The sequence below is a fragment of the Channa argus genome, chromosome 8 (assembly GCF_033026475.1).
Source record: "Channa argus isolate prfri chromosome 8, Channa argus male v1.0, whole genome shotgun sequence".
NCBI lineage: Eukaryota > Metazoa > Chordata > Actinopteri > Anabantiformes > Channidae > Channa > Channa argus.
The window spans coordinates 28,193,425-28,209,055 of NC_090204.1; the positions used below are offsets into that span (position 1 = coordinate 28,193,425).

Genomic DNA, 15,631 nt, shown 5'->3' on the forward strand with positions numbered 1-15,631 from the left:
GTATGCAGAAACATCTCTCCTGTCTCTGCAAAGCCCATGCAACACTCCTCTGCCCTAATTTTAATCAATGTGTCTGTAGCTTTTGCCTTCATAAATCTGCAGACCCTCCAAATGCACTTTCTGACTTTATTACCTGATTCCTTGTGCAGTCACTTTCAAATCTCATCTTGAAAAATGCAAGGCCCTACAAATAGGACTACCAGCATGCACAACCCAACCCCTACAGAGTATCCAAAATGCAGCAGCACGTCTCATTTATGATCAGCCAAAAAGGACACATGTCACATCCCTGCTCAGATCTCTATACTGGTTTCATCAGGTTCAAAGCTCTCACTCTCACCTACAAAGCAGTCGACTTAACTTCACCTCTCTACCTGAACTATATCATCTAGGTCAGGGGTCACCAACACAGTGCCCGTGGGCACCAGGTAGCCCACAATGACCACATGAATAGCCCGCGGGCCTGTTCTAAAAATAGCTCACCATAGCACCATTTACCAATAAGCTGCATCTAATCTTTTTAAAATCACATTTGATAATTATTGTGAGAAATCATTAACATGATCCGTGTCTTCACATAGATGAATATCATTAATTTAATTAATTATTAATAACAACATATAATTAACGGCAAATTGAGCAAATTTGTTATTTCAAAAGTGCGTATTACACTGGGAGCCCTTTGCATTAATCGGTACCCAAGAAGTAGCTCTCAGTTTCAAAAAGGTTGGTGACCCCTGATCTAGGTCTTCAATACCTTTTGACCATCCGAGGAACGGATGATGGACCCTACACCACATACCAAAAGATCTCAAGCAGAGCTTTTGCTCAGAGGTCTGAACTCCTCCACAACTTCATATACACTTAAAAAACATCTGTATTTGGCACTTTGCTTTTCATCCTGAGTTTTTGCTTGCTCACTTTAATCCAAAGTGGCTTATAAGTATTTGTCAAATGACTAAATGTACATATAAGCAAATAAATCCAACGTGAAGATGTGCTGCAAAATAAAGACCAAGATTTACAGCCATTCAGAAGGAACAGTCCCTCCCTTCTGTCTTTTTCTTTTCTGTGTGTGTGTGTATGTGTGTGTGAGCGTGGACCTACTGTGTCTGTGGTGAATTCAGGGGGGTTGTCATTGACGTCAGTGATCCTGATGATGGTAGTTGCAGTATTGGACAAGCCGTAAGTTGGGTTTCCCTCCATATCGTTGGCCTGGATGACCAGGGTGTACTGGGTGACTTTCTGCAAAAAGACCAAAAACAAACGGGTTCTACCAGGAAACACAGGTCAAAGATGAACTTGAAATTCTTTTTTATCTTCTTCAGGCTGACTGAGCATCCCACTATCCATTTTGGACATATCCATATTAAACAATCCAATTTAGTTGAAATAGCTCTCCGCTTAATATCTAATTAAAGTCATTCTGTCTAACCATTATTACAACTGATGATATAATAAGAGCTCTGAAGCTTTACAGCTCTATAACAACTCTGTTGACTAAATTTGTTGATGTAGATGTGGCCCGAAATAAGTGGACCTTCAGTGGAATCTGTGTTGTTGATAACTTCAATAGCCCCCTTTACACTGCCTGTTCAAAGGCGGATTATGTTGACCCTCATTTATGCAGCCACAGGAGTTAGTAACACTGGCGCAAACATTCTGCCTCAGTGTCTGTATAAAAGGGAAGGCAGTGGTTTTGGTGGTTTTGGGTTAAGGGATTTGAAGCTCTGACATTTTCTTATTAGTAGCAGGGGAAACAGCATTTGCAACATTATCCAGACTCAAGAGTTGTTTTGCATCAAGGTCATATTATAGCAACGTGTTTGAGCAAGCAGACATAACTGTACACTGGAGGAAACCTGGAAGATTTGCATGTTCAAATTAATTTATGACTTTATGGCCAAATTCCTCAGTCTTTGTCTAAAATGGGCTTTATTTTAACAGTACAACACAGTGTTCTCCAGCATAGTGTAGGGATAGTTTCTTGTACCACTTGAATTCATTGCAGTAGTACCATCGTTACTTGATGTCAGCAATAACTTCATGTGCACGTACGATGTAACCTTTGAAGCAATAATTTGACATAGTAATTCATTGAGATTTGTCTGAAAGCAAAAGGATAGTGAGTGTCCTGAGTTAACAGTAAGGCTCATGTACACTCACTCGGTTGGTGTTAAAAAATGTGTGAAATTTCCCTAAACTTAACACAACTTTCAAAATCCGGAAGGCAGGCTCAGTTAAATTAAATCAGTTGATTTAATGCAGATTAAGAACTTCTTTAAAAAGAAAACAGTACAGATGGGCAGACAGAATATTTCCTAAGACCTAAAGATGTTTGAATATTTCTAGAAAAGAGCTAAAAGCTACACGCGTTTACAGGCTGAGAAGCAGCTGCTCCATGTGGGTTTAGGGACGAGCCTAACATAACATCCACGCAAACACACACACACACACACACACACACACACTAACACACACACACACACACACACACACACACACACACAGACACACACCTCCCGATCGAGGCCTGCTGCCACAGTAATGATGTCGCCAGTCTTGTTGTTAATGGTAAACATGTTGGAGGAGGGGCTCTGGGGATTCTGGGAGAGGATCTTGTATCGGAGCATCCCATTGGCAGTTTTTGGATCATCCTTGTCAACTGCTGTCACTGTCATCACAAATGATCCTAGAGGGAAAAACACAGTGAGTCAACACAAGTGCATCAATGAATAAGGATTAAAGTTAGAGGTGTGTGTGTGTGTGTGTGTGTGTGTGTGTGTGTGTGTGTTGGTACCAGGCTTGGATCCCTCAGGTACAGAGCCATTGAAGATGGTGTATGTGAACTCTGGTCTATTGTCATTCTGGTCGATGACGTTAATGACGATGTCAATCGGGTTCTCCACCTGATTCCCATTCAGGTCGACCGCGTGGGCTCGCAACTGCAAAATAGCAATGAAAGTAGGTCTTAGAACCAACTATTACAGTTTAAATATATCTTCATAAACCATTATGTTAATTTGAAAATTAATGTATTTTACATGCATTGCCGAACATCAGGGATATAAGATGTGTTTATTTAGTATAAAGTAATCAAAGATGCTGAACATAGCTATTGATCGGCCTTGGCCACTCGATAAGTCATTCTTCTACAGCAGATGCAACATCCATACGAGGCTCACAGAGCCAAAACCTCCCTCATGAATAAACATGCCGGCCAATCCCAGCTCCTAGCTCTGACAACTACATCCAATCACATGAATATTCATCAGACGGCTTAAATGCAAATCACCCTGCTGCGTCTCCAGATTTCCACTCGCCAGTGTGAGCTTGTGTGTAAGCGTTCTTACAGATCAAAAGGTTAGACTCTGCTCTCTGAAGTGGATGTGACTGGTATTAGATATAGAGAGCAAACACGTCTATATATTTTTTTTTAACAATTTCTTCTTCATCTCTGTGCATGAAAGAGAACGTATTTAGGGTTGAGTGAGAGCAAATAAAAACTGGGGAATGCATGTGACCAAGCTGGTGAGGCAGACAAGGAGCACAGTCTACATCAAGAGAAGGTAAATCATCAATCAAGGTAAGAATTTTATGTGAATACATCCAGTACCAAGCTCAATATATCAAACTGAGTCTATTAAATGTTTGACAAGTTGAAAATATAAATGTAAATTTCAAAGACTGAATTAAGTAAGTTGACCTCACTACAGACGGCTATTAGAGGTCTGTGAATATTTGGTGTGGAGCCAACATCTTCAACATCTGGTTAGGGATGTCATATTTTACTGTACCTTGTTGAATACAACTCCCCCTAAAAATTACAAATGAATATGGATTAAATGAACAAGACAACATTTTGCTGAGTGAGTTTCCTCAGTGTTGACAGGTCTGTTTGTGAACTCTGGACACATCAGCCTCAGCAGAACACACTGAGAGTTCAGCACTACCTGTGTCTGCACACAGTGTGTTATTGATTTCATCAGCTCACTTTTGGGAATAACGTCAATGAGCATATTTCTAAGAATATCAGGACAACTTAGTATTTTAGGATTTGCTGATTAACAGACACCATACTCTGTGACTTCAGAAAATATTTGTATCCTTTCACTTTTTGTAAATGTTTCTGTGTTGTCGATTCTATTTAAAAATGTCACACCCTCCATTCAGTCCTGGTTAGAAGCTGCATGCAGCAGTTAAAGCTTTAGTTTAAGCTTGGTAGGTATCTACAATCTTCTCACACTTGGATTTGCGCAGTTTGTCCCATCCTTTAGATCCTTTCAAGCTCCATCAGATTGGATGAACTGTCATGTTCAGGTCTCTCTACAATTGTTCAAAAGGGGTTTAGTTAGACCAATCAAGAACAGTAGTGTTGTGCCAAAGCCCCTCAAGCATTGCCCTGGATGTTCTGTTCAGATCACTGCGTCCCCCCAGCCCTCACGCAATCTGGACAAGGTTTCTCTTCCTTCAAGGACTACATTCCGCATTTCCTCCCTAATCAGGTTATGTGTACTTACTGCTGAGAAGCTCCCCTAGTTTGGTCAGATAGTGTCACTAGGAAAAGTCCTGGTGGTTTCAAACTTGTTCCGTTTAACATTTATTGAGGCCAAAGTGCTCATGGGAACACTCAGCTTTAGAAAATCTGATAGTGGAAGTGGAGACAGAGAGTTCCTTGGCTGCGTCTTGGTTTTGGCTTGGACCATATACAAACAAGTCTGTACCTTTTAATGTTAAGCCCAGTCATTCCAATAGGTAAGACATGTACTTGAGTGAAGCTCTTGCAAACTGGGTGAACCACAGCATGGGGTCTGAATACATACTATATGCAAATTCCTGTTATTCCCCATGATTAAGAATCAATAACAAGTCTATAATTTTTATCCATATTAAAATAAGTGTGCAATGCCCTAAAATGTTCAAAGGGGAAAAGGTCTCAACACTTTTCGAAGCGACAACATGTTAGTGCAGCTCAACTTATTTTTAGACCAGATATTAGTCTATAGCCTTCCAATGTGACCTTAAGCCCTGTGTCTTCTGAATGTAGAAGTTTAGGTAGTTGATTGGCCTGTTGTCTTTACCATGACACTGTGAGGTTCTCAGGTTTTTTAAACTGAGGTTCTAAATCTAATAACCAACTAAAAGACTAAGCCCGTAGCTGTAAGATGTAGAGTCTTACATGGAAGTTGGAGATGTGCTCTCTGTCTAGAGGCTTGGTAACGGACAGCTGGCCTGTGATTGGATTGATGACGAATATTCCGGTTGGAGGCTGGTCTGCACCGGGGCCCGTCACACTGTAACGCAGCATCCGATTCCTGTCCCGATCTGAGCGGATCTGAACAGACAGAGAGAGAGCAAAAGATTCACAGGACAGTACTGGAGCATCACTTTATACGATAAGTCATAAATAATAGAGTAGGTAGATAGAAAGCACTTCATATGTAAAAGCACCAGCATAAAATAAATATTTTTTCCTCTTCTTTTGTGTCATCCTCTATTCTGTCAATGTATTTTGGGAGCTATTTCTCCGCAGTAAACACGACTGCCTGTTTAAAGGTAAGGATATAATAAAATACAAGTGAAGCCAAACTTTCTGATTTTGACCTGGATGTGTCTCATATGTCAGGATGACTTTACGCTTGCACAGGCAACACTCAGCAAATGCTTGAGGCTGCTGCTACATAACTACACAAACTCTGACTTCAAAGTAAAACGAGATGCTTGGTGCACCCTCAATATCCTGCATGCCGTCCATATAAAAAAACAGGGAGAGGGGGGAAATACCGTGCAGGCAGGAGGCGATGCATGTTTGCATGTTTGCAAAACCTCAAAGAGGCAGAACTAACAGGAAGATAAGCTGATACAGTGTCAAGCTGTGGTAGGGCTGTGCATTTAATAGAACTTTGATTTCATCTATGACCTCACTAACAGCTCAAACTCACCTGTTATCATCCTGTCGCACAGTCAAGCAGTTTTATAATGGAAGAAGATCCAAAAGAACAATTGAACGACTGAGCAATTTTTTTAAGTCAGTGGTCAGTGGTGTCGGGTTCCTGTTTGGGTTTGGACCCAAAGACACTCATATCCAGACCACAAAGGGTTTTTACAAGATTGTTAAGGAGGTACAGCGTGGCCATCACGGCATAAATGTGTGGGTTCTTCACTTTGTGAGTCAGGTATAGACAGTTATGGTATCAGGCAAATGTTTGGGTAAAAATTGGATCCAAGGACTCAGTAGATGAACTCACCTTATCCTTAAGGTAAGTTCAAACTGTGGTGAAGACTGCTCAAAATCCACTCCACAATAAGCCGTAGCACAGTGAGTGACAGAAGCAGGTGCTTTTTTCAAAATTAAGGTAATGCAATGTGCTACTACTGTATTATATTGTAGAGCAATAATGCAGACAAAAGATAGGCTGGCGAGAATATTGTTGTTGATGAGACCTGCACCCACCCGCAGAGGAGGCCCCCTCCCCCTCAAGAAGCATGTTCCTGGCTTCACGAATGAACTGCCCCCCTTTAGAAACATGATTTGATCCAGAAAAGAACCTTTTTTGATTAGAATGCCGATTTGACTTTTGACACTTTTTCAGGGACATTGCGTAGCTCTGCCAGAGGTTCTAAGGTGAAAGGCCTGAGGACTGGATAGGTCTGCTCATTACATCCGACCAGAACCTACACATTTTTTTGTCAGTTAATAATGGTTAACCTGCTTTCCCACTCACATACAACACCATCTGCCACAAACACACAATGTGTTTATTAAGTGGACACAGCAGGTTGCAGCCACAGCTTACATGTCATTTGTGCAAGCCGAACCTCTTGTCATTGCATTAGATTGTGCATAATGAAAATAACAGGGGGAGACATAATAGCAGAAGATGATTCTACATTCTGCTGGATTTAAAAGAGATACTGAGGCTATTTGCAACTGCAAAACATAAACACAGCACCAATGAGATTTACAGGAGCCCCAAGGAAGTTTGTAGTGGGAAGAGCAGCATGCATTAAATATAGTCTTGTACATAAAACCAAATTATTTGAAACAATGAAGAAGCAATTAGGCTGCTTATTAATGAGCACATTATGTGATTACTGAAACACTAATGGAGGAGTGTTTTATTCTGTCTTCATCAAACTTAATTTTGACCATCAGTGAGCTGTTATAGTGGCGAAGGAATTAGCACACGCCTTCTTCCTGTGTCTGTGCCTTTCTACCAGGTACTCTGCATTATTCCCACAGTCCAAAGACAAGAAATGATCTAATCAACATCACAATACTTTCATTCATTTTTTGAGCCTGATGATCTAATAGAATTCTCTTCTCTGAGATCTGAGCACTTAGGATCTTGAGCTCTTCTTTCACTTGCAAACTGCATCTGGAGGAAACCCCCAGAATAAGCCAAGGACCTGACTATGTAATGAGCAAAGGTCTTAGTAAATTTAGGAGCTGTATACATGCAAACTGCTGCCTTGGCTCAATGAAAACTGCAGCACATGTTGTTTTAGTAAATCTGGCCCCTTTGTCTTGACAAAAAGACAAGGTGGTGTCCTGCATTCAAATTGGTACATAAGTAAAGGTACAGACATTTTAGCTCAGGAAATATCAAAAGTACCAAAAGTACGTATGGTTTATGCAGAATGTAATATTTAATGATGCAGTAGATAATATGATGAAGCTTATTTAAACATTTTTAACACTGTTTTGATGATCATGTGTTTTGAACCTAATAATTACAATTGGAATTACTTTACATGCTGCTGGATAGATTGTAAATCAATAAAGTTTCATGATTGTACTGTGTTTTGATTGTTTAGCAACATTCTGAAAAGTAAATGGTAATTAAAAGTAATTAAAGACAATTGAAGTAGAATATTTAAAATTACTACATTTCAAAAGTAAAGTCTAAAGTAACAGAAATGAAAATGTTCAGTAAGAAATCCCTCAAATCTGTACCTAAGGAGAGTACTTAAGTAAATGTATTTAGTTACCTTCCACTACAGCCATTTAACATTTCAATCACACTGATTAAAAAGCTGACCCATCATTGACCTTGGCAGAATTTGAACCTGTGTTTACCACAAGTTCATGGTGTTCATCATGAACTTATGGCATTTTCCTTCACAGCACATTTCCTGCTTTAAACACATCATTTCCTGCTCAGCCTTATCTTGCAGTGGATGTCTTTATTATTTCAGAGAGGGCTGCGTGTTTCCTTCACAAAGACTGGGCAGTTATTTTGCTTGTTTCTTTGCTTTGGGGTGAGTCAGTAAAAGGTCCTCAAAGTTACAGTAGGATGGGTTTGCCTCTGTGTGTGTGTGTGTGCGTGTTTGTGTGTGTGTCTGTGTCTTACTCTGACTAAGTCCTCTGGGAACTGTCCTCGTGAGTTCTCAGGGACGTTGATAGGCGGAATGACCCAGTCCCTCTTCACTCGCTTCAGAGTGCCATCACCCTTGACAACCACGCTGTGCCATGGAAACAAGATCTCTGGTACCCGCTGAGTCAGTGTTGCATCACTGGGCTTTACCTGCAGAGACAGTAAACAACCGTTGTATACTGGGCCATATACACACACACACTGAGCACAGATGACTTGCTAGCCCACACTGCTGGAACGAGTTGGTAACGTGGTATTTCTCCCCCATTCCAGTGGCTTGGATTAATGCTCTCATTATGGTTTGTGTGATAAATGACCATCGACTTTGTGTGCACACATGACAGGCCATTGAGCAGCTTCACTGCAGGATTTACAGACTGTAAGAAAAAGGAAGAGCTTCTAATTTACTGTGACCTCCCTCCACTCACCTAGTGCTCATGGGAAATGTTAACCTTGGAGGCAGGGGTGGGTCTTCTTACAGACATAAACTACATTTCAGAACATCCATCGTTAATGTAACGTACAAAGAATTTACAATGTGTCTTTATATGAGTGGTAATCAGTTCTATTACTAACACATGCAATATCAAACACTTCTATGACTAAAGGGAAAAGACCATTTCTATTTCATAGGGACATAGGCTTGTATGTTCTACACCTCATGTCTGGATATGAGTTGTGATTCTTTATGGCATGTTCCAGTACCAATTATGATTTGATAGTAATATTTAGAAATCAACATGCGTACAATGATCCGCTGCTGTGACCCTGAACTCACGGGATAAGCGGTAAAGGACAAAAAAAACCAAAAAAAAAACAGTTCAGTTAAAATGTAATAGTACAGATAAAAATGTATCCGACACATTAAAATAACAACTGCATAGTGTAATCAAACACCACACGTTTCAGGAGTTACTTGATCCAAATACAAAAGGTCTTTGTTAAAAAAAAAAAATTCACTATCAGTTTAAATTATTTATTTGATTGAAAAACTGTGACAATGTGACTTCTGTAATTGATATGATGGGATCATGGAAGAGGGATACAACCACCATCCAATGCTGGTTTTCCAACCCTGCACTACCCACTGTGTATTATCTGGATCAGATGTGCTCAGTCGGAAATTGGAATATTGACGTTCCGATTGACTGAATACACCTGATCCAGGTAATTAGCAGTGGGTAGGCCACTGAACACTAGTTGGAGCAGGGGGTCCCTGCCAACCAGGGTTGAAGAAAAACAGCTTTATTTTTGTCTATACCAATATTGTAAAAGATGCCTAAAAAGTAATGAAATGAAAAAAGATGTAAAGAAATCTTTGGTTTTGATTTTTATTATTTTATTTATTTAAAATATGTTTAATATATTTTTATAAAATAAATATATTTATTTTATTCTTTTATTTTTATTCAAAAGAATAGTTTAAATAATACAGAGCACAAACCAAAATGAGAATTGTTTTTTTTCTTGTGCAAACAGGCAAAATTGCATCTAAGGGCCTGATGCTAATTAAAGAAAACTGTTTGAAATATCACTTTTTTATTGATCTTTTCTGAAAAAATCCATCAGGGCCATTTTCAGTTATTGGATTATCTAAAATATCCGGCTAAACCAAAAGCAAAAATCAAAGTCTGTTTTTTATTACTTTTCCATCCATCCCTTCATTATCTGTAACCACTTATCCGGTTCAGGGGGTAGCATTGGGTCAGAGGTGGGGTCCACCCTGGACAGGTCTCCAGTCTATCACACAGACAGACAACCACCACCATGCTGCCCTTTACTACTGTTATTATTCTTTTTAATAGTTCTGTCAGGTATTTCAGAGAAAATTCTAGCGTCTTTACTCATTGGAGAGTACCAAGATCTAAAAACTGGGCCAAACGTATTTTAAAGTTAGTTTCTGAATACATTAAACTGCATAGAATTTTCACTTGATTAAATAGTTCAAAATTTTTCACTCACTATTTAAAGAGATGCTTTTTAACTGCAAATCAACATAAACATTTTACACTCAGATCTATGACTAACCTTTCATCTTCTGTTGCCTTTATTCCCATGAAGTTGCATCTGAATTAATAAATTAATGCAACTGTAGGATTCCAGCACTTTATCATCCTTTAAATATGTCGGGTAAATATCAAGACTACTAACTCAGGCGACCCAGCACTCAGTGCTGCTGCTGCTGCAGCTGTTAGAAATAAATGTGTAATAATGTTACAAATTAATAGTTCTAAGTCCACAGGGTTAAAATAGTGACTCCTGATTTATTCTCATTTTCAATGTGTTTTCAGTGATTAGACCCAGATTAGTAGGTTTCACAGCCAACATTCGGTTTAATGCAGATTTTCCAGTGCAATGAAGCTGGCTCACTTTTAACAGGGGTAAATCACCATGGCAACAGATGTTGCACAAGTCCACCTGCTCCAGAGCGCGTTAAGTTCAAAGGATCTGATTAAAATCTGTTGACACATCATTGGTCAGATCATTGGTAAAACTGTATCATCAATCACACAGGATCCTGGCATTACAAGTCACACATAATAAGTGATAAAAAAAGCAGTATCTTGATACTTTTGACTATCGGTCAGATCGTTTTGTTGTTATTCGAGTCTCACAAAGGGGGAGTTAATCACTAAATAACTGCATAATGATGATAATAGCACCTGGTTTATTCCCAACAGGATTCCCCACAGTTGCAGCTTCAGAATAACACAGGGATAATCATTGGGGAAAAAAAAAACTAAAGCCTGTATTGTATTTTATTAAGAAAATAAATGTCTGAAAAATATTTCCCATGATTATCATCAAGCTTTTTGTCAGACTGACCTTTGAGAATAATAATAAAAGTAATCAGCTTACTGTATAGTTCACTTTAAATAATATAGTTGACTTACAGTGTGTATAAGTAAACTACCCATCACTCGAAAACAACAGTATATCAGTTATCAAACGCTTTGACTTGTTCCTTCTGGAGCAGTCACAGTGGAACATGTTCCTCCCTGCCACAATCCTCCGTTTTTGTCGGAGCTCGGGACCGGCACCAAGGTGGCCCTTGGTGGGGCGGGATATGGGGCACAGCCTTCTGCATCCCAACCAAAGCCCCCTGGTACTTTTTAGGAATACTACTGGTACATTATTATGCAAATAAATTTACTACACAAAGTACAGTTGGTAAATATTTTTTTTTTGATAAAATTATCTTTTAGCATCTGCTTTTTGTAAGTCAACACGCTGTAAGTGGGGTATTGTTATGACGCCACACTGTCTGCTGTGTAGAGCACAGACAACCTTTTCCTGACATTTGGACCTCAGTGGGCTGTAAATGTGACGCCTGTTTGTCTCACTCTTCATTTTCATTTGATAACAGACCTGAACAGTCCTGCCTCTCGCTCATTGAAGGGCACAGTGCTGACACTATTCCCTTGGCAAATGACTGGTTGTTAACTGCCGTTGCTGCTCCTCGTGAGTTTTCCTTATGAAGGATTGTTGACAGCTTCTTTCACTCTCTATGAATCTCCTCCTCACCGGCTGCAGCGAGTGAGGCCGATAGCAGCTAAAGCATATGGCACCCGGCTATTTCTGGGTTGTGTTTAGAAGAACAGCCAATCAAGGCCAGTGTCTTGTCTAAATACATGCAGAGGGCCTTATTATCGCTGTTGTACATGAAACAAACTAACAGATGGCTGTTTGACTCGCTTTGTCTCTGCAATCAGCACTTGGCCAACCTCAGACGCCTGCTGGGCTGGAAAAGCTGTGATTTTATATGTGTACATAGTTCATCCAACATTACTGAAGCCGTGGGGGGAAAATTACAGCCCATCCTACTCAGACTGTTTAATGATTCTGCATGTTAAAAAATGCTGAAATTCTCACACTCACATCCAGGTATGTGTTACTGCTGTCAGGTTCTACGTGTTAATGAACTCACAATTATTCAGGACTCGGCAGCAGTCAATCTGTTTTCACCGTGCAATCACTTACACACTGTTTATGAATAACACTGACATTGGAATGAGTAGAAAATGATAAATAGGAGAAGCACTTGAGCTTCTTACAGCTCAGTCATGAGACAACAAATACATTAGAGCCATTAGGGCTGCAACTAATAACTCCTTTCATTATTCATGAATCTATTAAGTATTTATAATTTGAATAATATAAAAAAAATAAAAATGACAGAGTTTCCTGTGCCCTGGGCTGCATTCTTTGAATCTTTAAACCAACAGCTCAAGATGTTCAATAAAATAATGTTGACTGTAGTAATGTAGAGATGTCCTGATCACTGTCAGAGCAGATCTAGGGATGTTTCAATGGATCGTTTCAGACAAAATAAAGCTCATCCAATATGGATCCATGATTGGCTTGACTGTCCTGTATTTGAGTACGGTATGTATGGTCCCTGAAAGCCCCCCACACGTGCTTACGGCCCAATCATGCACCTTTCTTCGTGTAAAGGTTATATTAACACACCTCTCCTCTTGAGAAAAGAGAAAAAATCTAGTTTCTTGGATACTATTTATGATTTGCAGGCATCAGAGTTTGATTTGCAGGAGACTTGTGGTCCTTTTAGAAGGGTTGCAAGGCAGGATGTGTGTAGGCAGCTCACATCTGTGGTTGAAACTTTAGATTTTCATAGTTCACAGCTCGAAAAAAGAGCTATGTTGTGACCTACTAAACATGAAAAAAGCCACAGATGTGACATGTGGGTGTAAAGCTTGGTCTGCACTGCACACACACACTTCAGCTGGTTGTTCACAGGGTTCCCCCCCTTTCGCAGCACAGCTTCAGACACAATTGCTACCAAGAAAGAAGATGTGCAGGTTCGATGGAGCAGCTCCTTAAATGTAGTCAGTGCTAATGCTGCATTTGTTGGTTAAAATGTCAAACAGGGTTTCAGCTCCAATAATGATGTTTAGTCTGTCTGAATTGTAACAACATACAACCACAGATTTATATCAAGTCACTCAGTTTCTCTCAAGTCTAAGAGTCACAGTTACTCCAGTTATTCTTTCTATAATTCAATTAATAATTTAAGATAATAAACTTCATAAGTCTGAGCCAGGACCACTGGGTATTTGGATGAAGTAGCTCCTCAAAAATAGCCTGTGTCAGATTTATATCTATTCTATTGTCAATACATTTGTAATGAGCACTTACTGTCATTAAATACTATAAAAATGAAATCAGCATCAGGGCCAAAACAAAAAGCAGATGATACAATACTAATAGTAACAATACACTTCTTACCTTTCTTTTACAGTTATCTTACTTTTATATCAGATTTTAATTAGATTTCCTTTATTTTCATAATTTGCTGTAGCATTAGAAATGCAAATTTGTATTTATCCGATTTTCTATGCCGTCCTAATGTTACTTCAGAGGGATTCCAGGTCTCTTTAGGGGGAGGTTAGCACACCCAAGGTAAACATGGGAGAGATGTTGAACATATTTAAATAGAAGGAAATAAGCAGTGAAACTGAAATATGATCCAATTTATTTAGTATGGAATATTAGAAATACAACACAGTCTCTAGTGTTTCTTTAACTCAATTATGACTGAATGTGAGATAATAGGTAAGCAGCTTATTGCAAATGCCGCAACTGAAAAAACTTTTAAGCTCTCTACCACCACCAATGTGTTACCTGATCAGCTTCTGGACGCACATGGAGGTGCACTCGGGTCTGCCAGACCTTTTTGGACTGCACATCTTGAGCGTAGACCCACACCGTGGATTCTTCCTTTACTGGGAGGCTGAGGGCCTTCAGGGCACGCGCCACTCCATCCTCACTCACCCTAAAATTGGATGAATCTCCAATGTGAAACCACACCTTCCCGCTGCCGCAGTCCATGAAGCTCACTGTGGAAGTGAGAAAGACGGAGACAGACATCAGAAGGAGTTGATTTACCCATCAATCACCTTTGTGATATGCAGTGTGTGTATGTGTAAGTGATGGTTGTCTATTGTGACACAGATAGATGCTTAAACACCCTGCAGCCAGTTCAGAGTAGGTGAACATTTCCTTCCCGGCTGAGCCCATCACTAACTTCATGTTTGCATACTGTCATTTATTTTATGTCAGGAGCCTGTCAAGTTTTACTACACATGTACATGTTTGGCTACGAGATAATAGAGAATCCAGGAGACAAAAAATCTTTAAGTTTACTGCCATTTTACTTTGGACTCTACAATTTGTCCCTAGATTGACAGTTTAAACAAATATTCTATTTGCCCCATTTTAACAAACTAGTGGATTTGAGTAGATTTTATCTGACCTTCATCTTCCTGTCGATGGCGATATGTGCCAATTCCCTACATGAACACACACAGCTACAACAAGCCATTAAAAACGTAAAAAATTACCTAACTGAAAAAAATTAACTTGTTTTGGGATTTTCCACAGTTGCCTATGCACAGGTGACACATATGGCAGATCAAAATACCTCTGCTTACATGGCGACTCATAACATCAATGTTATGATGCAGCTCCGTCATCAAACGCCAACAGTCACATTTCAGCCAACTGCTGAATGTGATTTTATCTCTTGTTTAAATGTGCTGTGTAATTATAATTACAAATGTTTCTTCATCTTCAACCCAGTTCCCACACAAGGTTGTGGCACCGGCTAGATCTCCAGACTACTCAGCCATCACACATGGCTCCAAAGACAATCTGCACATTGACTCTTTTATATTGACAATTTTAATCTTTTCTGTTTAACAATCTGGGATCGTGGAAGTTAACTGAGAACATTCTCCACAGCAGCCTGACTTAACCTCCTCCAACAGCTGCAGAAAGGGAAGGAGAAGTGTAGCTTTAATCTAGACATCAATAAATGTTCAGTTTTAGTACTACTGAAACTAGTCCTGCCTTTGATACAGTTGATGGTCAAATAATTTTAAATAGACTGAAGAAATACATCCCTCTGTCAGGACCAGTTTTTAACTAAATGTCCTCACATCTTTCTTGAACACAAAAACCATTGAAAACACATCCAAAACCTCAGAAAACTTTTAGACCATGACTTTTTAATTTGTACAGGTTACTCTAGGTTACCTCTAGGTAATGTCTCAACTTGTAAGTCGCTTTGGATAAAAGCGTCTGCTAAATGACTAAATGTAAATGTAAATGTCTCAGGACACACAGGATCTCGCTCTACAGGTACACTGATGAAACTCAGCTTTATGTGGCTCCAATGACTCCATTAATGCCTTTTTCAAATATATTTTAGACACTAGGTGCCAGGATCTCCC

The 15,631-nt window shown here is 39.5% G+C and overlaps 1 protein-coding gene across 1 annotated transcript in view; it reads right to left on the bottom strand.

Annotated features, from left to right (window-relative positions):
* LOC137131569 (cadherin-2-like) overlaps window positions 1-15,631 on the bottom strand; it is an 86,073-nt gene that overhangs the window by 30,369 nt on the left and 40,073 nt on the right. Inside the window, exons 3-8 of the mRNA XM_067513006.1 lie at window positions 14,022-14,236; window positions 8,355-8,528; window positions 5,180-5,335; window positions 2,801-2,945; window positions 2,520-2,692; window positions 1,108-1,245 (exon numbers count right to left, since the gene is read on the bottom strand). Coding sequence (XP_067369107.1) covers window positions 1,108-1,245; window positions 2,520-2,692; window positions 2,801-2,945; window positions 5,180-5,335; window positions 8,355-8,528; window positions 14,022-14,236 — 1,001 coding nt within the window. The remainder of the gene's footprint in view (window positions 1-1,107; window positions 1,246-2,519; window positions 2,693-2,800; window positions 2,946-5,179; window positions 5,336-8,354; window positions 8,529-14,021; window positions 14,237-15,631) is intronic.